A 27,462-nucleotide genomic window follows, 5' to 3' on the forward strand; every position below is an offset into this window, starting at 1 on the left:
TGTCCCCCACAGATGCTGCCTGACCCACTGAGTTACTCCGGCGCTGTGTATTTTATTTGCAATCCAGCATCTGCAGTTCCTTGTGTCTCCCCTCCATTTCCTGACGCTGCCCTCGCCCTCCCTCCCGCCCGCACTCACCGGGGTCCCACACACACACGCACTCGTCGCCCACCGCGGGAACCTCACGGCGGCCGGAGGAGCAGGGACCACGTCAGAAGCGCATCGGACACAGACTGGGGAAACAGCTTGCATGAGCCGCGTGTGTATTGATGCAGCGCTGCAGAGGGTGAAGCCGGCCGGCTGAACAAAGAGCATAAATACTGGACGGTGCATGTGTGCAGGCGCTGCAGCGGCAGGGGTGGAGAGCCGAGTGCTGGGAAGGTTTGGTGATGAGGCAGGAGGGGATTACACAGTGACCAGCGCCGTGCGTCCACTGAGCCGCTGCACTTCCCATCAGCAACAACAGGGAACATGATGCACGGAGCTCCCAGGAGTTGGTGCAACCGCCATTAAAAATACTCCAATCACATTGATTCACAACACAATTACTTTAATAACATGAGAATAACATGAACAGATTTAGCCGGGACAACGCAGGTGCTGGTCAATCGCCTCACACAGAAATATTTTACATACAACGCAGAATAATACAAATTAAAACACATTTCGGGTCTCGAACCTCCGTTAAATAAATTACATCAACCAACACAACCAACGATTCAATTTACAAACTCACCTTCTGCTTATACTTCGAACAACACTTCAAACTTTCAAACTCCAGTGTCAGCATTTTACTGATCACCGCTTCAAGAAATCTCACAGGAATAAAGTGAAACCTGCAGGGACCAGCAGTTTGATCAAAGTAACCGGAGCAATGAGCCCACGGCACAGAACGGTTCTCCTGACTTGCGGCATCAATAAAAGTGGCTGATGTATCAATCACCATGTTGATGAACTCAGTGCGAGAACCAGACTGCATCACAACAGCTCAGTCAGAATATCCCAGTGGGGGCAGTCTATCCCAGTCGGAAGATGCAGTCTGGAGAGGCTCGGACATGCGGCAATGATACCTGTCCCTGGTCCCCAATTCACACAAGGAGTGGGAATCACGGACCCATCCCTTATACCCCAGACTTCTCCACACAAAGTATCACCATAAAGAGGGAAATACAGCAAGTGCCAATATTGATACTGACTGGAAACATAAATAATTACTCAACGTAATTCAAAAGGAAATAATTGAAATAATATTAAATAAAATAATATAAAGAAAATGATAACACTGACAATTGGTGACCTTTTACTGTTCTACACAGGCTCTCAGGTGAACAGTGAAAGCTGCTGTGTCCTTAAAAACATTCCCACACACGGGGCACGTTTCAATGCAGGTGTGAGCTTTCTGCTGATTGAGATAAGAAAAGCTCTTCCCACAGACAGAACATGTGTACGGCCTCTCTCCGGTGTGGGTCCGCTGGTGTCGGTGGAGGCTCCCTGAGTGTACAAAGCTCTTCCCACAGACAGAACATGTGTACGGCCTCTCTCCGGTGTGGGTCCGCTGGTGTTGGTGGAGGTGCGCTGCCTGTGCAAAGCCCTTCCCACAGACAGAACATGTGTGCGGCCTCTCTCCGGTGTGGGTCCGCTGGTGAAGGTGCCCTGCCTGTACAAAGCTCTTCCCACAGACAGAACATGTGTACGGCCTCTCTCCGGTGTGGGTCCGCTGGTGTTGGTGGAGGTTCCCTGCCAGTGCAAAGCCCTTCCCACAGACAGAACATGTGTACGGCCTTTCTCCGGTGTGGGTCCGCTGGTGTCGGTGGAGGTGCCCTGCCCATGCAAAGCCCTTCCCACAGACAGAACATGTGTACGGCCTCTCTCCGGTGTGGGTCCGCTGGTGTCGGTGGAGCTTCCCTGCCCGCGTGAAACACTTCCCACATTCTGCACATTCATGCCGTCTCTCCGTTATTCGTCCTGGAATATCACATGACTTCCCTATTGCCTTCCTTCCGTCAGATGGTGTGAGCGGACTCTGCTCACGTTTACTTTGTGGATCGGTGTCCACTCTGGGGGAAGAAGGTTGACCAGCCGGCGTTGGTCTGGAGGCTACAGGATGCCTTCTTAAGTGCCTTGTAAGGTACTTCGCCGTGGTGAATGCTATAGTGCAGTGAGGGCAGGGATGACAGTCTCCTTGGGTTACGCCGTCTACCGCTGGAGAAGGAAACAGAAATGATCACTTTCAGCAAAAAATCCACGCTCTGATTTGGAAGACAGATTAGTAAATGCTTCAGTGTTAATGGAGCTGCTCGGAGATGTTAATTGAAATAATTTACAGGCGTGACTAGTGAAAGATTGTGGGGAGGAGGGAGTTATCAATCACCAGATGATTCTGTTAAAGACTCGAGGGGGATGGATTCTGTCTTTGATATCCCCCAAGGAACAAGGTACACGTCAGTAAGTTTTTAAGAATTCTTCTAACCCAGTGTGATAACTGGCTTGTTAAAATGGGCAAGTGAAAAGCAAAGTGCAGATGTCAAATCACATCATGAGCTGGGAGTTGCTGAGGACGACAGCAGGGCAAAGGGGCTGACTGCATCTTTGTAAATGCTCAGTGATTCAGCGTGAGTTGCTCCAAGGATGTTTTGAATAAAATCAGTGCATCCACAAAGTTTTTGTGCTTCTAACACCTGAATGCGACATCATTCAGCACAATTCTCTGCACTTCACTATTCTGCAAATTTCTCATCCTTACTACAACTGCTGCTTTGTTTTTGATCATAGTTCTGACGTGCCACTTTAAACACCCGTAATTATTTTACAGTAAATTAGTTAAAGTTTGATTGTGTTGAACAATCCCTGTTCCAGGCGAACACTGGCCCTATCCCTGACCTCGATCTCCGTCACATTGACAAGTGCATCGGTACTACCTCCTGCACCCATCCAGAACTCATGGACTTCATTAACTTCACCACCAATTTCCATCCTGCACTCAAATTCACTTGGACCATCTTTGACACCACCCTCGCCTTTCTTGATCTCAGTCTCCATCACAGGCTGACATCTATTACAAACCCACTGACAGTCCGCAACTACCTTGTCTACACTTCTTCCCACCCTGCTTCCTGCAAAGACTCCATCCCCTACTCCTAATTCCTCCGTCTACGCCACATCAAGATGAGGGGTTCCCTACCAGGACATCTGACATGTCCTCATTCTTTAGGGAATGGAGGTTCCCCTCTCCCATCATAGATGAGGACCTCACTCGTGTTTCCTCGGTACCCCACAGCTCTGCCTTCCTCCCCTCTCCCTATTCGTAACAGAGACAGAGTCCCGCTAGTCCTTACCTTTTACCCCATCAGCCCTCGCATACAACACATAATCCTCCGACATTTTCGCCACCTCCAACGGTATCCCACCACTAGTCACGTCTTCCCATCTCCACCCCTTTCCGCCTTCCACAGAAACCGTTCCCTCCGCAACTCCCTGGTTAATTGGGCCCTTCCCACCCAAACCACCCCCTCCCCAGGTACCTTCCCCTGCAGGAGATGCAACATCTGCCCCAATACCTCCTCCTTCAAATCTGTCCAGGCACCCCAACAGTCCTTTCAGGTTGGGCAGAGGTTCACTTGCACCTCCTCCAACCTCATCTACTGTGTTCAAGATGTGGACTCTTATACATCGGCAAGACCAAACATCGTTTTGCTGAACACCTTCACGCAGTCCGCCTGAACCTACCTGATGTCCTGGTTGCTAAACACTTTAATTCTCCTACCCATTCCCACACCGACCTTTCTGTCCTAGGTCTCTGCCATTGTTAAACGCAAATTGGAGGAACAGCATCGCATATTTTGCTTGGGAAGCTTGCAGCCCAGTGGTATGAATATTGATTTCTCTAACTTCAAGTAACCCCGGCATTCCCTTTCTCTCTAGCCGCTATTTAATTAAAAATGGCTGCCGTGTTGAACTGTATGAATATTTATTAACATCAAGAGCAAAATCATGACCATGCTTGACAAATCTACTGGAATTTTTTGAGGATGTAACTAGGAAAATTGACAAGGGAGAGTCAGTGGATGTGGTGTACCTCGACTTTCAGAAAGCCTTCGACAAGGTCCCACATAGGAGATTAGTGGGCAAAATTAGGGCACATGGTATTTGGGGTGGGGTACTGACATGGATAGAAAATTGGTTGACAGACAGAAAGCAAAGAGTGGGGATAAATGGGTCCCTTTCGGAATGGCAGGCAGTTACCAGTGGGGTACCGCAAGGTTCGGTGCTGGGACCCCAGCTATTTACGATATACATTAATGACTTAGACGAAGGGATTAAAGGTACCATTAGCAAATTTGCAGATGATACTAAGTTGGGGGGTAGTGTGAATTGTGAGGAAGATGCAATAAGGCTGCAGGGGGACTTGGACAGGTTGTGTGAGTGGGCGGATACATGGCAGATGCAGTTTAATGTAGATAAGTGTGAGGTTATTCACTTTGGAAGCAAGAATAGAAAGGCAGATTATTATCTGAATGGTGTCAAGTTAGGAGGAGGGGGAGTTCAACGAGATCTGGGTGTCCTAGTGCATCAGTCAATGAAAGGAAGCATGCAGGTACAGCAGGCAGTGAAGAAAGCCAATGGAATGTTGGCCTTCGTAACAAGAGGAGTTGAGTATAGGAGCAAAGAGGTCCTTCTACAGTTGTACCGGGCCCTGGTGAGACCGCACCTGGAGTACTGTGTGCAGTTTTGGTCTCCAAATTTGAGGAAGGATGTTCTTGCTATGGAGGGCGTGCAGCGTAGGTTCACTAGGTTAATTCCCGGAATGGCGGGACTGTCGTATGTTGAAAGGCTGGAGCGATTGGGCTTGTATACACTGGAATTTAGAAGGATGAGGGGGGATCTTATTGAAACATATAAGATAATTAGGGGATTGGACACATTAGAGGCAGATAACATGTTCCCAATGTTGGGGGAGTCCAGAACAAGGGGCCACAGTTTAAGAATAAGGGGTAGGCCATTTAGAACGGAGATGAGGAAGAACTTTTTCAGTCAGAGGGTGGTGAAGGTGTGGAATTCTCTGCCTCAGAAGGCAGTGGAGGCCAGTTCGTTGGATGCTTTCAAGAGAGAGCTGGATAGAGCTCTTAAGGATAGCGGAGTTAGGGGGTATGGGGAGAAGGCAGGAACGGGGTACTGATTGAGAGTGATCAGCCATGATCGCATTGAATGGCGGTGCTGGCTCGAAGGGCTGAATGGCCTACTCCTGCACCTATTGTCTATTGTCTATTGTAATACCAAGCATGATGTAATGCAGAGTATGTTTAAAGGTAACGGTGCTGTTGTGCATGGAGTCAACTCCAAGAGAAGTGTTTTGAAGGATAAAAGTAACAGTCTATTATGTGAACTTATGAAGCATTTGTAACAAGGCAGATGAATTAAGACCATTGACATAGGTGCAGGAGTAAGCCATTCGGCCCTTCGAGCCAGCACCACCATTCAATGTGATCATGGCTAATCATCCACAATCAGTTCCCTGTTCCTGCCTTCTCCCCATATCCTTCGATTCCGCTAGCCCCAAGAGCTCTATCTAACTCTCTTTTGAATGCAGCCAGTGAATTGGCCTCCACTGCCTTTTGAGGCAGTGAATTCCACAAATTCACAACTCTATGGGTGAAAATGTTTTTCCTCATCTCGGTTCTAAATGGTCTACCCCTTATTCTTAAACTGTGGTCCCTGGTTTTGGACTCCCCCAACATCATAGAAACATCTAAAATAGGTGGAGGCCATTTGGCCCTTCGAGCCATTTGGCCCTTCACAGTGCTCATGGCTGATCATCCACAATCATTAACCTGTACCTGCCTTCTCCCCATATCTCTGGATTCCACTAGCTACCGAACTCTTAAATTCATTCAGTGAATTGGCCTCCATTGCCTGCTGTGGCAGAGAATTCTACAAATTCACAACTCTCTGGGTGAAAAAGTTTCTTCTCATCTCAGTTTTAAATGACCTCCCCTTTATTCTTAGAATGTGTCCCCTGGTTCTGGACTCCCCCAACATTGGGAACATTTTTCCTGCATCTGCCTTGTCCAGTCCCTTTATAATTTTATGTCTCTATAAGATCCCCTCTCATCATTCTAAACTCCAGTGAATATAACCATAGTTTTTCCAATCTTTCCTCATATGACAGTCCCTCCATCCCAGGGATTAACCTCGTGAACCTACACTGCACTGCCTAAATAGCAAGGACGTCCTACCTCAAATTAGGAGACAAAAACGGCACACAATACTCCAAATGTGGTCTCACCAGGGCCCTATACAACTGCATAAAGACCTCTTTACTCTTATACTCAAATCCTGTTGTTATGAAGGCCAACATGCCATAAGCTTTCTTCACAGCCTGCTGTACCTGCACGCTTACTTTCAGTTACTGGTGTACAAGGATACCAAGGTCTCGTTGCAATTCCCCTTTACCTAATCTGACGCCATTGATATAATAATCTGCTTCCTTACTTTTGCCGCCAAAGTGGATAACCTCACAGTTATCTACATTATACTGCATCTGCCATGCATCTGCCCACTCACTCAACCTGTCCAATTCACCTAGCAACCTCCTAACATTATCCTCACAGTTCCCACTGCCACTCAGCTTTGTGTCATCCGCAAACGTGCTAGTGTTACTTCTACTTCCATCATCCAAATCACTTGTATTGTAAATAGTTGCGGCCCCAGCACTGAGCTTTGCGGCACTCCACTCTCCACTGCCTGCCATTCTGAAAAGGACCCGTTTATTCCTACTCTTTGCTTCCTGTCTGCCAACTAATTCTCTATCCATGTCCATACCCCACCCCCAATGCCATGTGATTTAATTTTGCTCACCAACCTCCCGTGTGGTACCTAATCAAACAACGGCTTTCTGAAAGTCTAGAAACACTACATCCACTTGCTCTCCTTCATCCATTTTACTTGTCACATCCTCAAAAAATTCCAGATGATTAGTCAAGCAGGATTTCCCCTTCATAAATCCATGCTGACTTGGACCAATCCTTTTACCACTATCCAGATGTGCCGTTATTACCTATTTAATAATTGACTCCAGCATCTTCCCTGCCACCGATGTCAGGTTAACTGGTCTATAATTCCCCGTTTCCTCTCTCGCTCCTTTCTTGAAAAGTGGGATAACATTAGCTACCCTCCAATCCACAGGAACTGATCCTGAATATATTGAACATTGGAAAATAATCACTAATGCGTCCATGATTTCTAGAGCCACCTCCTTGAGTACCCTGGGATGCAGACCATCAGGCCCTGGGGATTTATCAGCCTTCAGTCCCATCAGTCTACCCAATCCTATTTCTCGCCTAATGCAAATTTCTTTTAGTTCCTCTGACTCCCTTGATACTCTGTCCACTAGTGCATCTGGAAGATTGTTAGTGCCTTCATTAGTGAAGACAGGTCCAAAGTACCTGTTCAAATCTTCAGCCATTTCCTTGTTACCCATAATAATTTCACCCGTGTTTGCCTTCAAGGGACCCACATTTGCCTTTACTAATTTTTTTCTCTTAACATACCTAAAGAAGCTTTTACTATCCTTCTTTATATTCTTGGCCAGCTTCGCTTCCTACCTCATCTTTTCAGCCCGTATTGCCCTTTTTGCCATCTTCTGTTGTCCTTTGAAAGTTGCCCACTCCTCTGGCTTCCCGCTACTCTTAGCTATCTTATACATCTTTTCTTTTCGTTTTATTCCATCTCTAACTTCCCTTGTCAGCTACGGTTGCCTCCTACTCCCGTTAGAATCTATCTTCGCCTTTGGAATGAAATGATCCTGCATCTTCTGGATTATGCCCAGAAATTCCTGCCATTGCTGTTCCACCGTCATTCCTGCTAGGATCCCTTTCTATTTCACCTTGGCCAGCTCTTCTCTCATGCCTTCATAGTCCCCTTTGTTCAACGGCAACACCGACACTTCTGATTTAACCTTCTCCCGCTCAAATTGCATATTAAAACTAATTATATTACAGTCACTACCTCCAAGCGGTTCCTTTACCTTGAGTTCCCTTATTAAATCTGGTTCAATGGACAACACAAAATCCAGAATTGCCTTCTCCCTGGTAGGCTCCAATACAAGCTGTTCAAAGAATCCATCTTGGAGGCAATCTACAAACTCCCTTTCTTGGGGTCCTGTATCATACTGATTTTCCCAGTCTGCCTGCATATTGAAATCTCTTCAACCACCCTAGCATTACCTTTGTTACATGCCAATATTAACTCCTGATGCAACTTGCACCCTATATCCAGGCTACTGTACCTTTATTACTTGCCAATTTTAACTCCTGATGCAACTTGCACCCTATAACTATGCAAAAAGAAAAGAGATTTAATAAAGTATACAATGTAGAAAAGTAATTGCATGGTTTGTATCTAAACTGCACTTTACCAAATGCAAGACAAGGTTGAGTTGGCCGGACTAATATAATTTTACATGAGTGCAACTGTGATGAACAGATTTGGCTCAGGGAATCATGTGGTGGAATAAGAGAGAAGGTTAATCAAAAATGTCAAAGAAAGAGAGCATTTCACAAAAGGGAAATCAAATATTTGTGTTGTCAAATTCAATCTTCATATAGAAAGGAAAAAAATGCTGAATTTGTGGGAAAATGAATTTGAAACTGAAATTAGTCTGGAAACGTTCTATCCAAGATGAATGCTGGTAATCCCAGCAAGTCAGAGAAGAATTATGGAAATAAAAACAGTGTTAGCATCTCACATTGAAGTTCCAACAAAGGGTCTTCCTCCTCAAACATTAGTTGTGTTTCTCTTTCCACAGATGATGCTGGATATCTTGTGCAACATGACAGAATTAACTGGTAGCTTTGCAATAAAGAATCCTTTGGGACTCCTTGTTTAAATGACAGGAACGTACATTGATCTTATGAGTGATGAAGTGAAAACAGAACATAGAGAAATATATTAAGCCATTTACTGATATATTAAGGTCAGATTGCTTAGATTAGGAAATTAGATGGAAAGTTATGACAATTGGCAAATAGACATCTTCAAAGACATCTTAGAGCAAGGCACCTGCAATGTTTCCAAGATTATTGTTGACAAGAAGGTAGATGGCAAAATAACTCACAAAATGACATAGATACCCACAAAATGACATAGCAGGAAAAGTTAAAAGACAAGAAGATAAAGAAAGATTAACAATTCATTGTTCTTCCCACAATGTATCACAAGTTTGATTAATATTTTTGGTAACGTCAGTTGGTCATACTGCACATAGCCCTACATTAATAATACACAAAGCAATACTCTTACATTCACATCCTTTATGATGCCCACAGTTACCAGGAAAGTGCCTACATAAATTGGACATGAACCACAATTTCTTTAAACAGTCACTGTCAGTTTACCGGGTAATCAATGTCAGATTCCAATGTCTGACAAAATTCCAGAAGTTAACATCAAATGTTACGGAAAGTACCAGTGATTAATGTTAAAAGAAAAAATTTCTTCATGAGTGAACACAATTTTGTGCTCTTGAACCAAAGCCCGCATTGTTCCACCATTGCACTGGCTACCAATGCACCATGCCATCACTTCAATGCTCCTAATGAAATATGGTTGCTTTGAAGAAATAAATTGGTTCCTTTGGACATACACAGGTAATCGTCATTACGGAGCTCCTGTTCTTTTGTATAGATGATCCTCTCTGTATTTCGTAAATTATAAATTATTTTGTCTGTCTGTTTGGTCGTTTCCTCGCTTGTAGATCCCAAAACTGAAAAAAGAAAGCCAAAAATAACCTAATTACATTGTTTCAAGTCAGGTAAGTGGTTGAACTGTAAAATATGGAAGTTAGTTACATAATATGCAACATGTTCTATGAATTGAATTGAAATGACATGGTGGTAGTCAGATGGTCATTATATCATCTCCATCATTTACTGGAATGCACAGGAGTTACTCATTTTGAGTTTTACTTTTACAAACAGAATTACCTGTTGCTCTTTTGATTCTTTTCACCAACACTGCGCCTTCCTTCGTTTCCTCAGCGGCTCCTCCCAAATCTCTTTTGCCCTCCCCTGTAATGACCTGTAAAGAGACATTTTGGTGCAACCTGTGATTCATAAGGACACAAATAGATTAGCTCTACTTCTTCTCGATTATTTCTTCCATCGCATTATTAACTTGGATACTCAAATAAGCTACTAATAAAAGCAGTAACTGCCTTGTGTGCAATATTTCAGTGAACTCTCGTCTTTCATACTCTACTCTAAAAGGAAGTTTGATATTGTCAGCAAATATGGGAAAATGTGGGAACAATTGTTCCTCTTTCAACAATAAAAACTTATTTGCGAATGTTAGCACCTGACTCCAACAGCAGTGACGAAGATTTGTCTAAAAAGCAGTAATTTCTATCTTGTAGAAAATAAAATGCCAATGTAGAGCCACTCTGTTAATTCTCACGTGTCCTTTATCCTGGGAATAATTTCTGTTCTTACCTTTACGACGGGCTTTCTTTTCGTATTCTTGCCTTTTGCATTCTTAAAAGGATGCCTAAAGATTCTGACTCCTTAGGAAAAAAAGTGCCACATCAGTGCTGCTTTGGAAAAGCACAGACTGTATCTCAATAGTTTGGCAATTCTGGATATATCTAATGTTTTAGAGTTAAAAATGGAAGCAACATATCACAAAATTAAAAATTAGGAAAAGTAAATTTACATTTCATAAATAACACATTGGGAAAAACATTTCCAATTTAACAAGTATCCTACCACTCCAAATATAAGAATAAAATCACCCTTTCACCAGATTCCATAGGCTAATGGCCAAATTGATTAGAATCAATTATAGTTGAAAAACTGCATTTAATATTTTAAACAGATTTAAATTACGTTTTGCATTTTTTGTCAGAAGTTTAGTTATCGAATCCTCATCTGATTCGCTAGATTCGTAGACATGGGTTTGACGCCTTCTCCTCCGATTTGTCATGAATTCTGGCTTTGGTACATCCAATCCTGTGAAAAATAAAAATGCTCATCATCTGTTTTGGCCAACTTCAAGTATTTATCTTCACTGAACTTAACAGTGCAAATATCTGTGGAAATATCACTTTGCAATGTTATCATTATTTCCTCCAGAGTATTCATGCTATTATTCAATTGTCACGTCTATTTGACAAAGACAGCAAACAACCTTACAATTATTTTTCAGAGTTAAAGAAAAATCAACCAGCATGAAGAGTATGACGGATGAGAATGTGCATATTTCCAGATCAGAAATCGCAATGACCACTCGTCCCTGTGGTAAGTGAAATCAATCAGAATTCTTCTTTCCATTCCTCCAGGTTTAAAGTAATGGCTTATTCTAACTGCCTGTACTCAGTGACACTTTGTGCCATGGTTGAGTAAATGGATTGAATAATGAACAACTAGGGCAACCCACCTCTTCATTAATGGGAACATTGACCTTTGTCCAATTTCTGATTTCAGGACTGTGACAAGTTGCAACATCAAAAAGCATAACTGTGCCCCAATGTCTATGGGGTTGTGCTATCCATGGTCACCACCTTCTGAATGACATAAAGCTTTGGTATTGATTGTAAAGTTAGTTGAATTTGAAATTACTGATGGAATTTTTGAATGTTGGTAAGGAACCTCTCCTGGAGGAAATAGTCATTAAAAGCAAAACTGTTCATATCCTGCTGCCAATAATCTGGGACTAATCACAAGTCTGCTGGGTGTACTCATTTCATCAAAAGTTATAAGACAAATCTTACGGTTTGACACACGTAACCTGCCTGATATATTATTATTAACTCCTGCATGATATATTAATGCCTTGCAAAGTCAATAAATTTGCAAGGCATTAATATATCAGGCAGGAGTTTCTCCCTTGGGACCTTTCAAATTTTCCAATGACCAGTGGGCACAGCGGTTAAGTTGCTGCCTTACAGCGAATGCAGCGCCGGAGACTCGGGTTCGTTCCCGACTACAGGTGGTGTCTGTACGGAATTTGTACGTTCTCCCCGTGACCTGCGTAGGTTTTCTCCAAGATCTTCAGTTTCCTCCCACACTCCAAAGATGCACAGGTATGTAGGTTAATTGGCTTGGTAAATGTAAAAAGAAATTGTTCCTAGAAGTGTATCGGATAGTGTTAATGCGGGAATCGCTGGTCGGCGCAGACCCAGTGGGCCGAAAGGGCCTGTTTCCACACTGTATCTCAAAAACTAACTAAAAAAGTGTGTGTGCACATAAAAATGAGGGCAGGAACAGATACCGCAACATTTAATTCTAAACATTATCTTTCAGACATTTGTTTATTAATTGAAAGAATGAGGGCATCACAGGCAGAGCTGGCATTTCTTGTTCTTTCCAAATTGCCCCTTGTGTGACATGGTGCAGAATGTGGAGGTTGTGGTGCTCCCAAGCACCCATTGCCCTCAACCTTTATGATGTAGAGGCTGCAGGTTTGGGACATGTTGTTATAGAAGTCTTACCACAAAGACTCCAGTGCATTATGGAGATAGTAAACAGTGCATTTCAGGTTGGAGAAACCAGTGTACATTGGAATGAAGAGTGCCAGGCTTCTTGAGTGTTGTGGATGATCTCTTCCAGGGATGTTGAGATAATTTCAATGTTCACATTGATATCCCTTGTTTATTGGCAATTCTGTCAGTTTTGAGAGAACTGATTCTGTAGGTCTTGGAGTAACCTAAAGATTCTGCTGCTGATGTCTATATGAGTGAATGGCTTATGAGGTTGGGATCATGATATTTTTGAGACTCTTTGATTTCCTGAAGAGGTCAAAAGGCCTTCCAGGTGGTCCTCCTCCATCTTGAACAGCCACAGATCAAGGATTCCCACAAATTAATTATGCTGTTACATTTTCATAAAGGGCAGCCATAAAGCATTTTGTGCATTCTGCAAGATCTGGAGCCTTGATGCCACTCTGTTCATCTGGGAGAAACCAATGCCTATGGTTTCGGTAATCCTGTCAATTAATTTGCAGAATTTTACAAAGAGAGCAGTTGGTTTATGTTTATTGTTGTCACGTGTTTGCAATACTGGGAAAAGCTTTAACTTGCATGCTATCCAATCAAATCACATAATACATCACAAGTAGAAAAGGTAGAGTGAAGGGAAAGATGGCAGACTGCAAAATATATTTCTCAGTATTGTCATGCAACAGTTCCAGAGAAAATGAACTAGGTTGGAGAATCGGGACTGTATCTAGCTTATCGAAGGACCATTCAGTAGTCTGTTAACTGTGGGGAACAGTGGCTGTTGTTTCAATGAGATTGGTCCACAAAGAATTGTTGGTAATCTTACGCCCAAGAATCCTTTGAACTTTGGCACTATTGATGATGATTGGGGCATGTATTCTATCCTGAAGTCGAGAACTAGCTTTTCATCTTGTGACATTGAAGGGATGTTGTTAATTTGACACTAAGTTACAAGGTACTCTGTCTCCTCATTGTTCATGACCAGACAGCGGTGTCATCTGCAAACTTATAGATGCGTCATTAATGACACATTTGATTAAGCATCTACAAACTTGTGGAGCCTGTTGCAAGTAGTACCTGTCTCTGGGACATTAAGGAGAGCAGGAATTACTGTTGCACAGTGGACCAAACAGTTAGTTTCAGATTGGAGTCTGTATCTTCAATTACTCACTCCTTCACACAACAGAAATCACTGCCTGTGTTTTCCTCCAATGGGTTTTTCCAGACAGATGGAAATATATTCCCATTTTCCAAGGCTCATTATGGAAATGTTTTGCAGGGGTGTGCTGTACTTGAGGGAGCAGTGACATGTTAAGAGAGGAACTTCAAGGATAAAACACAAAGTGTTGGAATAACTCAGTCTCTGGCATGCACAAGTGATGACACAGGTTTGTTTGATCCCGATCCCAATTTTTCCAAATTATGTCAAGTTTATTGTTGTATGCATGTACGATGTAGATACAATGAAAGGCTACTTTGCAGAAGCATAACAGGTTTAGAGACGGATATACATAAAACTAATTATGTAGAAATTCTGTAAGACTGCTGCGAGTGACTGTGCAACTCTACAAGACATCAGTCAAATTACGTTGTTATGAAAAGTCTATGGTTGTGCAATAGGAATCACGGTTGCATTAGGATTGCACATATGGTTTCAAGAATATAGTTGTCAGAAAGTAGCAGATCCTGATCCTGGTGGTGAGACTTCAGGCTTCAGTGTCTCCTGCCTGATTGTAGCAGCAAGATGAGAGAACAGCCCGGATGAATGGGAACCTTGATGACCGATGCCGCCTTCTTGAGGTGGGTTCTCATGTAGATGCTATTGATGGTGGGGAGGTGTGTGCCTGTGATGGACTGGGTCGAGTCCACCACACCATGCAGCCTCTTGCATTCCTCTGCATTGGATTGCCTTAGCAGGCCATGATGCAACCAGTCAGGATACTTTCTACAGTACATCTGCACAAGTTTGTTAAGAGTTCAGCTAGAGGTTATTGTTGCAGCACCACTCAACCAATTTCCCTCTCTCTCACATCCAGTTGCAAAGGAAGGCACAGAGAACCAGGTACTGGGCCTTACTGGTAATTTGGAGTGGATGATAGTGTTGAATGCCAAGCTGTAGTTGATGAATAGCTGTCTGACATGTATTCTCGATGGTCTACAGCAGAGTGCAGAGCCAGTGAGATAGCATCTACTGTTGACCAGCTTTGACAGTTCACAAAGTGAAGTGGATCCAAGTCATAGAACATAGAAAATAGATGCAGGAGGAGGCCATCTGGCCCTTCGAGCCAGCACCGCCATTCATTGTGATCATGGCTGATCATCTACAATCAGTAACCTGTGCCTGCCTTCTCCCCATATCCCTTGATTCCACTATCCCCTAGAGCTCTGTCTAACATTTGTGAGGCAAGAGTGGATTTGCACCCTAGCCAACCTCTGTAGGCACTTTATTACCGTGAATCTAAGTGCTACCAGATGGAAGTCAGTGAGGTAGATCACAGTGGCCTTCTTAAACATGGGAACAATAGATCCAATGTTGGATCAGGTGGGAACCTTGAGCACAGATGCAAGAGGTTGAGGATATTCCTGAATTCTCAAAGTAGTTACTCGACACAGGTTTTTCGTACTCAGCCATGAACACTGTCTGGACTGGATGCTTGATGTGAACTCACTTTCTTGATGGAAAATCTGCCAATGACTTCAGAGACCAAGATCACAAGGAAGAAGCCAACAGCAATTATGTTATCAAAGAACAGGAATGTTCAATATCCTCAGACATATTGTCAAAGTATACCTGTGGAGTGAAATGGTGAAAAGGAAGGATCTCACCAAGGACCTGGTCTCAGAAACCACAGATCTATTTAGTTTTCATGTGGGGAAAAAAAATTCATGTCAGCATGCATCATTAGAAAAGAGCAAAAAGGGGGAAAAAAGTGGACAAAATTTTGTACAAACCAACAGCAAGCATGGCTTCATAATTCCGCTTCACATTCTTATAACGGAGCTTCTCCCAGTCACTTATTTCTTCAAACTCTTCCTTGGAAAAATAGCCAGCAATGTCTTTGAACTTGTCAGCATCCTGGAAAAACAAACATTGTATCTGATACACTTTGGTGCATAATCTGTAATCATCAGATATTAATTCCAAAACAGATTTGAAAATATCATTTTTTAAATTTAATACAGGACAATTAGAGGATAAAGAATCACAACTTAAAATTAAAGGGTAACTTCTTCAGGATAGAAATTAGATATTTCTTCACTCAGAAGCATCAGCCTCAGCCTCAATTCCAGTGCCGACCCAAGAAGAAATTTCCAAACAGCCCCGGAAGCCACAGCCTAAAAAAATTGGATTGGAGGAATTTCGAACCATAGTCGGTGAGGAGCTTTCAAGTATGAAGGATGATTTTCAGGAAATGAAAGATGAATTAATATCGTTGAAAGGATTGAAGGGAGAAATATCAACTATCATCAGTGAGAAGTTACTATCAGTGAAGAAAGAAATATGTGATAGTATGAACGAACACAGTAGCGCAGCGGTAGAGTTGCTGCTTTACAGCGAATGCAGCGCCGGAGACTCAGGTTCGATCCTGACTATGGGTGCTGCACTGTAAGGAGTTTGTACGTTCTCCCCATGACCTGCGTGGGTTTTCTCCGAGATCTTTGGTCTCCTCCCACACTCCAAAGACGTACAGGTATGTAGGTTAATTGGCTGGGTAAATGTAAAAATTGTCCCTAGTGGGTGTAGGATAGTGTTAATGTACGGGGATCGCTGGGCGGCACGGACTTGGAGGGCCGAAAAGGCCTGTTTCCGGCTGTATATATATGATATGATATGATATGATATGGTGGAAGTAAACTCTAAACTACAAAAACTGGATTCCGACTTTACCAGTAAGTTGGAGCATATTACTACTACGGTACATCAACATGACGAGGCTATACGCGAGTTGGAAGTTCTAGCTGAGACAAGCGCTGAAACAACAAAAAGGGTATTAACGGAGACTCAACCCCTATCTGATCTACTAGCGAAAGTAACCGAAAAATGCATTGACTTAGAGGGTCGCTCTAAACGTCAGAACCCAAGGATTGTCGGAGTTAAAGAAGGCCAAGAGAAAGATAAAAACCTTTGTGATTTCACTGCTGAACTCCTACGGAATGTTTTGAAACTGGACACAAAACCTTTGCTGGATCGAGCCCACAGAGCACAGAGCTCGGCCAGCTGCTGGTGCTCCCCCAAGGCATTTGATATTAAAGGTACACTACCCTCACGTCTTAGAAGATATTTTGTCGAGAATCGCTACCAACAGAAACTTATCATTCCAAGGCGATAATATCCGTATTTTTAGAGATTATCCTGCTGAGGTGGTTAAGAAAAGAGCACTTTTTAACGAGACAAGATCAATTTTGAGGAAGATCCCATGGCTCAGATTCGGAATGTTGTACCCGGCCAAACTGCGAGTCACCTACAAGCAGACAGAAACCTTTTATACTGATCACAATAAAGCATTCGTATTCGCCCGAGAGATTGAAAACTCACTGAAGGGATGAATACCGCTCCATGGCTGTAATCACTGGCAGAGAACTGATTGGACTATAAGGCGTTATAATTTAAATTTCCAAGACCAGTGAACAAGCTATATGACTATTAATCTTTACTAACTACTATTAATAAAAAAATATTATTAATCACTACCAATAAGAAGTACAAGTAACACTTGACTCATGTAAATTTTACTTTTAACATTTAACTAATACACCTAGCCTATTTTGGATTAAATTCCTTTGGGCCTGTCCTGTTTATTTCCCCTTGCTCCTAAAAATTTTTTTTTTTTTAAACCGGAGCTAGTATCAATTTTGTCACAAGCTACGGAAGTCCTTGAATTTTTTGCCACCATTGGGTGGCTTTCACTAACTGCACTAATTGTAGTTTTAGATGTTTCTTTTCTTTTCCTGCACTCTTTTAACTCTCTACGTTCTTATCTTCTAATTTTTTTCACTATGTTATTATTAAGTATTTATATCATTTTGGGAGATACTTTCGGGTGATACTCCGAATACCACAAAAGACCACCCACCCTCCACTCAAGAAGAATGCTATGGTTTGTGTGACAAACCATTTACTTTATCATAGACCATTTAATCTTTAAGATGCAAGATACTACTACGAAATCTGGGGGTAAAGGTATTACATTTTGTCGCTGGAATGTCAAGGGCATTAATGAACCAATCAAAAGAGGTAAGGTACTTTCACATCTAAAATCAATTAATGCTGAAAAATGTTTCTTCAGGAAACCCATCTCAAAAACATAGCACATAATAGACTGAAAGGCAAATGGATTGACAAATTATTTCATTCATCATTCTCCTTTAAATCAAGAGGGGTAGCCATTTTAATCCGTAAGGGTATACCATTCAAACATACCTCTTCTATTGTTGATACTGAAGGTAGATATGTCATATTAGTGGGTGAACTGTATTCTACAAAACTGATATTGGTGAATATCTATGCACCAAACTTTGACAAACTGCTATTTTTTAAGAAAATATTGAATACTATTCCAGAATTTGGACAATACAATTTGTTAATTGGAGGAGATTTAAATTGTACATTAGATCCTTATTTGGATAGATCGTCAACTCAAAGGAAAATAAAATCCAAGTCATGTGAATTATTAAATTCATATATAAACAGTGCAAATATAAAAGACGTTTGGAGAACGTGCACAAAACATACTCAAGAATTGACTACTTCTTAGTGGACTCCAAACTCATTCCTTATACGTATAATTCAAAATATCATAACATTATTATATCCGATCATTCCCCTCTAACATTTAGGGTAAAACTACAAGGAGTAACGGAGAAACAGACTAATTGGAGATTCAACCCACAAATCTTAAACGAAACAGCATGTTACGACTATCTCAACTCGCAGATTAAAACCTTTTTTCAGACAAATGACCTCCCTGAAACATCTGCTTCCCTGCTCTGGGAAACATTCAAAGCGTTTGTGAGAGGGTGTATTATTGCCTTTCAGGCTTCCCAAAACAAGAAGAACCGAGCTGAACAACATGAGCTAGAAAGACAGATAAAACAGCTAGACACAATAAACACGATCGCTCCTTCTATTACAATACATAATAAAATTGCTGCTCTTAAATATAGGTTAAATCATATACTTTCAGCTCAAATCTTAAGGCTTTTTCAGCAAACTAAACAAATATATTTTGAATTTGGAGATAAGATACAGAAATTGCTAGCTCGTCAACTCCATAAACTAGAAGACAAATCCACAATTCATAAAATCGGATCAGATAACGGAGACTTGCTTAAATTACCCAAGGACATTAACGAGAGATTTTTACAATTTTATCAGACAATATACTCATCAAACATAATAGATAGCCCTGCGAATATGCAAAACTTTTTTTGCAGAAATGTAACCTCTCTGGTTTAAATGACAATGAGAGAAATTTACTGGGCACAGAAATAACTACGAATGACATTGAAGAGGTCATTAAGTCCTTGAAAAATGGGAAGACCCCTGGTCCTGATGGCTTAAATAATGAATTTTATAAAAAATTTAGTGACTTGATCTCCCCACGCTTACAAACCGTATATAGTTACGCCTTTAAACAACAGATATTACCACAAACTTTGACTGAATCAACAATAATACTTATCCCTAAAAGAGATAAGGATTCTGAAGATCCTGGTTCGTATAGAGCCATATCTCTTTTAAATACTGATCAGAAGATATTAGCTAAAATTTTAGCCCATAGATTAAGTTTAGTTATTGATAAATTAACACACCCTGACCAATCAGGCTTTATATCTAAACGATATTCTTTCTATAACTTAAGACGCTTGTTCAATATAATATACTCAAACAGAATATTAAACGAAGACTTAGCAATCATTTCACTAGACGCTGAAAAAGCATTGGATCAAGCATTTGATCCAACTCGGTTAAAATTTTTGCTCATGGGTGAAACTTTTATATAAAACTCCAACAGCTAGAATACTGACAAACCAAATGTTGTCACCAAAATTTCACTTATCCAGAGGTTGTAGACAAGGATGTCCACTATCTCCGCTTTTATTTGCCCTCGTTATAGAACCACTCGCCGAGAGTATCAGATCACACCCAGACATTCACGGCTATAACACTAAACATACAATTAACAAAATTTCCTTATATGTGGATGATGTACTATTATACATCACAAACCCTGAAATCAGCATTCCGAATTTACTAAATCTCATAACTCAATTTGGCTCATTCTCCGGATATAGAATTAATTGGTACAAAAGCGAAATCATGCCAATTACAGAACAAAATCCGGCTATACTTCAACAATTCCCTTTTAAAATTGCCTATGAAAAGTTCAAATACCTTGGAATCTACGTGACTAGGAAATATACTTCTATATTTAAATCAAATTTCCCTTCTTTAGTTACTAAATTACATAGAAATATCCAATTTTGGAAAACACTCCCTATTTCATTAGCTGGTCGAATTAATGCTATAAAGATGATCTTCCTCCCACAGCTACTATACTTATTTCAAGCAATCCCGATACACCTTCCAAAAAAATGGATTCAATTATTACTAATTTTATTTGGGATTATAAGACCCATAGAATAAATAAAAGACATTTATGCAAGTCTAAAACTAATGGAGGATTCGCTTTACCAAACTTCCTATTTTATTATTGGGCGGTTAATATTAAAAATATAACCTTCTGGCTGGACGACATTGATCGGCAACCAGATTGGTAAAGTTGGAGAAGGAGGATTGCTTACCATTTGACATTGGTGCGATCCTGTTCGCCCCAATAAATTTGAATAAAAAACATATGGAGGAAACCCGATTATACGTAGTGTTATCCGTATTTGGAAACAATTAAAACTCACTTTAAAATTGAGTAATTTATCTTTCTTCCTACCCATTGCAAATAACCCTTCTTTCAAACCGTCTGTCTCAGATAGAGGATTCATTCAATGGAAAAGTTATGGAATTAAAATGCTGGGAGACCTCTATAATAAGGGAACTTTTCTATCTTTTCAGGAATTACAACAGAAGTATGGTTTACATGCTAAGATTTTTTTTAGATATTTACAACTCAGAGATTATGTAAAATCACATACGCAAGAATATAGATTTAGAGGCCCAGGAATTCTTGATGAATGCTTGAACCGTCACTACAATACAAATAAATTAATATCTTATATTTATAATACTCTTTTAGATACCGACATTCCGTCATCAGAATCATATAGACGAGCATGGGAGGACGAATTGGCTCAACCCATACCGCAAGACATATGGGACGAAAGTTTACAACACATACATCAATGCTCGTTAAACACTAGACACTCATTAATACAACTTAAAATATTACACAGACTACATTATTCGAAGACAAAATTAAACAGGATCTTCCCAAGTATCTCCCCTATTTGTGATAAATGTCAATTTCAAGAAGCCAATTTAACTCACACTTTTGTGACTTGTACAAATATGCAAAAAAATTTGGATCGATATTTTAAAAAACATTTCCAAAGTTATCGATAACCAACTGGATTTAGATCCAAAATTAATAATTTTAGGATTATCAGAACACATTACAAACTTTACTCTAAGTCAGAGACGCTTTCTTGACTACAGTTTAATAACTGCAAAAAAATTAATACTTAAATTTTGGGAAAAAACAGTAACCCCCACAATTAAAATGTGGATTACGGAAATGACCGAGACCTTGCATTTGGAAAAAATAAGGTTTGCCTTAATTGACAAACCAGATCTATTTTTTAAAATATGGTCTCCAATTATTGAATTTTTAAAAAAGTAAATGGGTTTGACACAAAACTAAAATTTAAAACTAAAGTTAAAACTTGAGTTTAGGGTTGGATGTACAACTATACTCGTCATCTCCCGGATCTATCCCCATAATCTTTATATTTGTAATTCTCTTTTTTCTTTGCTTTGTCTCTATTAGTTTATAGTCATTTTTTTCAATCTCTTTTCATCTTTATTTTTTCTTAAAAAATTTAAAAATTGAAGCTATGTAAGAATTCTATAACCAGTTTGTCGTTTATTATTATTTGTACATATGCTTTAAAAAAAATTTAAATAAATTTAAAAAAAGAATATAGTGAGTTTTTTTCTACGGTTGAAAGAAATCAGCTGTTAATTACATTCCAGGAAGATCAACACATTATTGATTCCAAGAAGTAATAAACCATATCACAGTAAGAGAGGAAACTGCATTTATAGTGCAGGTCTGGCGTGATCTGCCTGAAAGGTCCAGACCCAAAATGTTGCCTGTCAAGATTCAAGATTGCAGCTTCCAGCCAACAGACATCAGTGTACATTTCTGGCAATGAAGACAGTGACAATCCTGGACTTCCCCCACACTGAAGTCAGGAGCAGCACACAGTGGCTGCTGCAAAACCACTATTGTAAAAAAATAAAAAATTGCCCGAGATAATAATCAGCAAGTCAGGCAGCATCTGTGGAGGTAGAAACGGAGTGAATATTTCAGGTTAATATTCTTTCCTCACAGCTGGGGAAAGTTGCCAGATGGAGACAGACAACTAGAAGGATGAGGGAGATGGTCTGAATGGCCTCCCAGATCAACCGGAAGTGACGTGAGAGGACGCTGGCGTTGTTTGTTCGCCGCTTCTCACCACTTCTCTTTTTGTATTAATTTTGCCGTTTTTGAAAAGATTTTCTCAGCTTGCAAAAATCCCTCTGCTTAAACAAATTCTTCTGCTTGACCACCTGGCATCATCTGCCCAGCTCTTCCACCGCAGCCTCCGCACCCTTGGACTCTGCACCCTTGGACCTCTCACTCCTGTCTGTGCTCCTGTCTCTGCTGGCTTGGACTGCTCCCCTGTGGGTTACCTGACAGCTAGCGCTGCAGTCACCAACTCGCTAATTGCTAACGCTACCGCTAACGCTAACAGCTGCCTGGCTTGCCTGCTTGCCTGGCTACCTCCTCTGCCTGCACGTCCTCAGCTCCCTATTAACCCTTAGGCTGCTCAGCTTCCTCGATCCTCATAGGCCTTGCTCTGGATCAGCCTGTTGTGCCTGCTGTGACGTTTTGATCTCTCTGGGCTCTATGCTCCTTCGCTCCTGCCTGGCATGGCACTGAAGTACTTCGCTGCGAGGCTGCTCCAGCTCAACAACCACTCCACTCCGCCATGCATCTCTGCCATCATCAACCACGGACTTCTACGACGACCCAAATACATCCACAGAGGCTCCGGTCACAAGTTTGTCTACTCCCAGACCGGTCACTCCATCCCTGCACTCTGGTCAGCTGATCGGACTTCCACTCGTCCATTACATCATCACAACAACGTACACGAGCATGCCCCCTGTCTGCAAGCCCTGGCTAAATCACCCGTGTCCATCCACACCACACAAAGCAACATGAAGCTCACTCTGCTCAACATCCGGTCCCTCAACAATAAAAGCCTCATTCTGAATGACTTCATCCTGGAAAATAAACTGGACTTCCTCTGTCTGACAGAAACCTGGCAACAACCTCTGGATTACCTCCCACTCAACCTCACTACACCCAACGGATACTCCTACATCAATAAACCACGCTCGGAAGGCCGAGGTGGTGGGATTACCGTAATTCACCGACAGGACTTCAAGATCAACCTCATCTCCATTTCATCTGCTCCTTCATTTGAACACCTGGCTTTCAAACTCTCTGGCCACACAAAATTAGTCATGGCAGTTGTCTACCGCCCTCCCAAACCACACCCATCATTCCTTTCTGACTTCTCTGACTTTCTGACCCAGTTCTGTTCTCTCTCCCCCTCAATCCTCCTCCTCGGTGATTTCAACATCCATATGGCCTCCACTGACTCCACAATAACCGCTGACTTCACTGAAATACTCAACTGCTTTAACCTCACTCAACACGTCAATTTTCCCACCCATAACCGTGGGCACATTCTGGACCTTGTCTGCTCCACTGGACTAAATCTACATCACCTCTCTGGCTCCGACCCCACCCTCTCTGATCACTTAGCCATCACCATGTCTGTCAACATTCCCACCCCAGCTCCAAAGCAAAAACGCAAAATCAACTTCCACAAGCTGAACTCTGTTTCACCTACCTCGCTCTCATCCTCCCTCTCTGAAATAATGTCCGCCTCTCCCTTCGTTGACCTCCACAGCCCCTCTGACCTCACTGACTACTACAACCGCACTCTCTCCTCCTGCCTCGACCAGCTTGCACCTATAAAAACCAAAACAGTTTCCTTCACCCACTCTGCTCCCTGGTTTACCCCTGAACTCCGCGTGATGAAAACTCATGCCCGCCAACTTGAAAGACTCCGCAACAAAACAGGTCTCACAATTCACTCCCAAGCCTTCAAAGACCACATACAGCACTATAAAGATGCCCTCTCCCGCGCCCACTCCACCTACTACTCTCAAATAATTCACTCTGGCTCCGGAAACCCAAAAACACTCTTCTCTACAATAAACAAACTCCTCAGCCCCCTGGACACCATCTCCCAATCATTCACAGTTGACAAATGCACCACTTTCCTTTCATTCTTCCAAAGCAAAATAGACAACATCTACAGCACCTTAACCACCAACGCACCTGCTCCCCCTCAAACCACCTGCCCCCCCTTATCCTGTCAGCCCCTGCCTCAGTTCTCCCCAATCTCCACCACCGACCTCTCTGACCTCTTCACAGGAATAAAAACTGCCACCTGCTCTCTGGACCCCATCCCCTCCAGCTTTGTCAAGGCCTGCCTTCCTGCTCTCTCTCCACTTATCACTGCAACAATAAACTCCTCCCTGTCCACTGGCATCGTCCCGCCATCCCTCAAAATCACTGCTGTCACCCCCATTCTGAAAAAACCTGGTCTAAACCCTGACACCCCAAACAACTTCAGACCAATCTCCAACCTACCCTTTCTGTCCAAAGTTTTGGAACGTGCTGTAGCTTCCCAACTCAAATACCACCTCTCTACCAATAACCTGTATGAAACTTTCCAATCCGGATTCCGCTCAAACCACTGTACTGAAACTGCGCTCCTCAAAATCACAAACGACATTCTCCTCTCCTCCGACGCTGGCAACCTCAACATCCTCATCCTACTTGACCTCAGCGCCGCCTTTGACACCATAAATCACTCCATTCCCCTCACCCGACTTGAAAGCCTTCGACAAGGTCCCACATAGGAGATTAGTGGGCAAAATTAGGGCACATGGTATTGGGGGTAGGGTACTGACATGGATAGAAAATTGGTTGACAGACAGAAAGCAAAGAGTGGGGATAAATGGGTCCCTTTCGGAATGGCAGGCAGTGACCAGTGGGGTACCGCAAGGTTCGGTGCTGGGACCCCAGCTATTTACGATATACATTAATGACTTAGACGAAGGGATTAAAAGTACCATTAGCAAATTTGCAGATGATACTAAGTTGGGGGGTAGTGTGAATTGTGAGGAAGATGCAATAAGGCTGCAGGGTGACTTGGACAGGTTGTGTGAGTGGGCGGATACATGGCAGATGCAATTTAATGTAGATAAGTGTGAGGTTTTTCACTTTGGAAGTAAGAATAGAAAGGCAGATTATTATCTGAATGGTGTCAAGTTAGGAGGAGGGGGAGTTCAACGAGATCTGGGTGTCCTAGTGCATCAGTCAATGAAAGGAAGCATGCAGGTACAGCAGGCAGTGAAGAAAGCCAATGGTATGTTGGCCTTCGTAACAAGAGGAGTTGAGTATAGGAGCAAAGAGGTCCTTCTACAGTTGTACCGGGCCCTGGTGAGACCGCACTTGTGGAGTACTGTGTGCAGTTTTGGTCTCCAAATTTGAGGAAGGATATTCTTGCTATGGAGGGTGTGCAGCGTAGCTTCACTAGGTTAATTCCCGGAATGGCGGGACTGTCGTATGTTGAAAGGCTGGAGCGATTGGGCTTGTATACACTGGAATTTAGAAGGATGAGGGGGGATCTTATTGAAACATATAAGATAATTAGGGGATTGGACACATTAGACGCAGATAACATGTTCCCAATGTTGGGGGAGTCCAGAACAAGGGGCCACAGTTTAAGAATAAGGGGTAGGCCATTTAGAACGGAGATGAGGAAGAACTTTTTCAGTCAGAGGGTGGTGAAGGTGTGGAATTCTCTGCCTCAGAAGGCAGTGGAGGCCAGTTCGTTGGATGCTTTCAAGAGAGAGCTGGATAGAGCTCTTAAGGATAGCGGAGTGAGGGGGTATGGGGAGAAGGCAGGAACGGGGTACTGATTGAGAGTGATCAGCCATGATCGCATTGAATGGCGGTGCTGGCTCGAAGGGCTGAATGGCCTACTCCTGCACCTATTGTCTATTGTCTATTGTCTATTGAAACCTCCCTTAACATCACCGGCACAGCCCTATCCTGGTTCAAATCTTACCTCTCTGACAGACACCAGTTCATCTCCATTAACAACTGTAAATCCCCTACCGCTCCCCTCCCCCAAGGTGTCCCCCAAGGCTCAGTCCTTGGCCCCCTCCTCTTCATCCTCTACCTGTTCCCCCTTGGTCAATTAATCCGCGGTCATGGTCTCAACTTCCACTGCTTCGCCGATGATATCCAGCTCCTCATCTCCACCAAGTCAATCTCCCCCACCACACACTCTACACTGACAAACTGCATCACTGAAATAAAATCTTGGCTTCAATCAAACTTCCTCAAACTCAATTGCAACAAATCTGAAATCATCATCACTGGTCCAAAAACGCTCACCAAATCCACCCAAAACTTCATCCTCAACATTGATGGTCTCCCAGTATCCACCTCCCCTCACATCCGGAATCTTGGAATCATCCTTGATCAAACCCTCTCCTTCGACAAACACATCAAACACATCACAAAGACAGCCTTCTTCCACCTCAAAAACATTGCCCGTCTCCGTCCATCCCTCTCCTCCACAGCTGCAGAAACCCTCATCCACGCCTTCATCACCTCCCGTCTGGACTACTGCAACAGCCTCCTCTATGGCGCACCCTCAAAAATCATCAATAAACTTCAATACATTCAAAACTCCGCTGCCCGTCTACTCACACACACCTCGATCCGTGACCATATCACCCCCGTCCTTTATAAACTCCACTGGCTCCCCATCCCCCAGAGAATCCAGTACAAAATCCTCCTCATAACCAACAAAGCCCTCCATAACCTGGCCCCATCCTACCTGACCGACCTCCTCCACAGGCACACTCCCACCTGCACCCTCCGCCGCTGCCAATCTCCTATCCCCTCACATCCGGACCAAACTCAAATCCTGGGGGGACAGGGCTTTCTCCATCGCTGCTCCCACCCTATGGAACTCACTACCCCAAACCGTTAGAGACTCCTCCACACTCACCACATTCAAAACATCGCTGAAGTCTCACCTGTTCAGTACTGCCTTCAACCACTGAAGGTCACATCACCTTCTGTCTCCTTTCTCTGTTCATTTATTTATTTACTTATTTATCTATTTATTCATTTCCCTATGTTCTCAAAATCTCTGTAAAGCGTCTTTGAGTATATGAAAAGCGCTATATAAATAAAATGCATTATTATTATTATTATTATTAATATTAATGTCAGTGATCCACTTCAGAGCCCAGGGAGTTCATCCACTCCTCATTGACACCAATTCCTGGGGTTGTGATGATCTGTGAAGGAGCAGCAGCATTTTCCCCGTTCCCAGGCTCCCGAGAGGACATTTATCCGGCATCTTCTGCTCACTCTCCATGTCAAAGCTCCCTGGAGTCTCACATCTGAGCCCTGCATCCCAGACATGGTCTTGTCTCCTTCAGCAGCACCTCCCTTCCTGAGCTCAGCCACTCACTTCACACCTCACCTCGACTAAATCTCACCTCGGCAACACCCCACCTCGACTAAACCCCACCTCGACGAAACCCCACCTTGGCTAAACCCCACCTCGGCTAAACCTGACACCTC

At 42.6% G+C, this 27,462-nt stretch overlaps 1 protein-coding gene across 1 annotated transcript in view; it reads right to left on the reverse strand.

Annotated features, from left to right (window-relative positions):
* Positions 1-596: 596 nt before the first annotated feature.
* LOC144612157 (uncharacterized) overlaps positions 597-27,462 on the reverse strand; it is a 31,753-nt gene continuing 4,887 nt past the window's right edge. The window contains exons 2-5 of the mRNA XM_078431718.1: positions 12,868-12,975; positions 9,981-10,074; positions 9,641-9,760; positions 597-2,202 (exon numbers count right to left, since the gene is read on the reverse strand). Coding sequence (XP_078287844.1) covers positions 1,301-2,202; positions 9,641-9,760; positions 9,981-10,074; positions 12,868-12,975 — 1,224 coding nt within the window. The 3' untranslated portion in view covers positions 597-1,300. The remainder of the gene's footprint in view (positions 2,203-9,640; positions 9,761-9,980; positions 10,075-12,867; positions 12,976-27,462) is intronic.

Source organism: Rhinoraja longicauda, chromosome 43 (assembly GCF_053455715.1).
Source record: "Rhinoraja longicauda isolate Sanriku21f chromosome 43, sRhiLon1.1, whole genome shotgun sequence".
Lineage (NCBI taxonomy): Eukaryota > Metazoa > Chordata > Chondrichthyes > Rajiformes > Arhynchobatidae > Rhinoraja > Rhinoraja longicauda.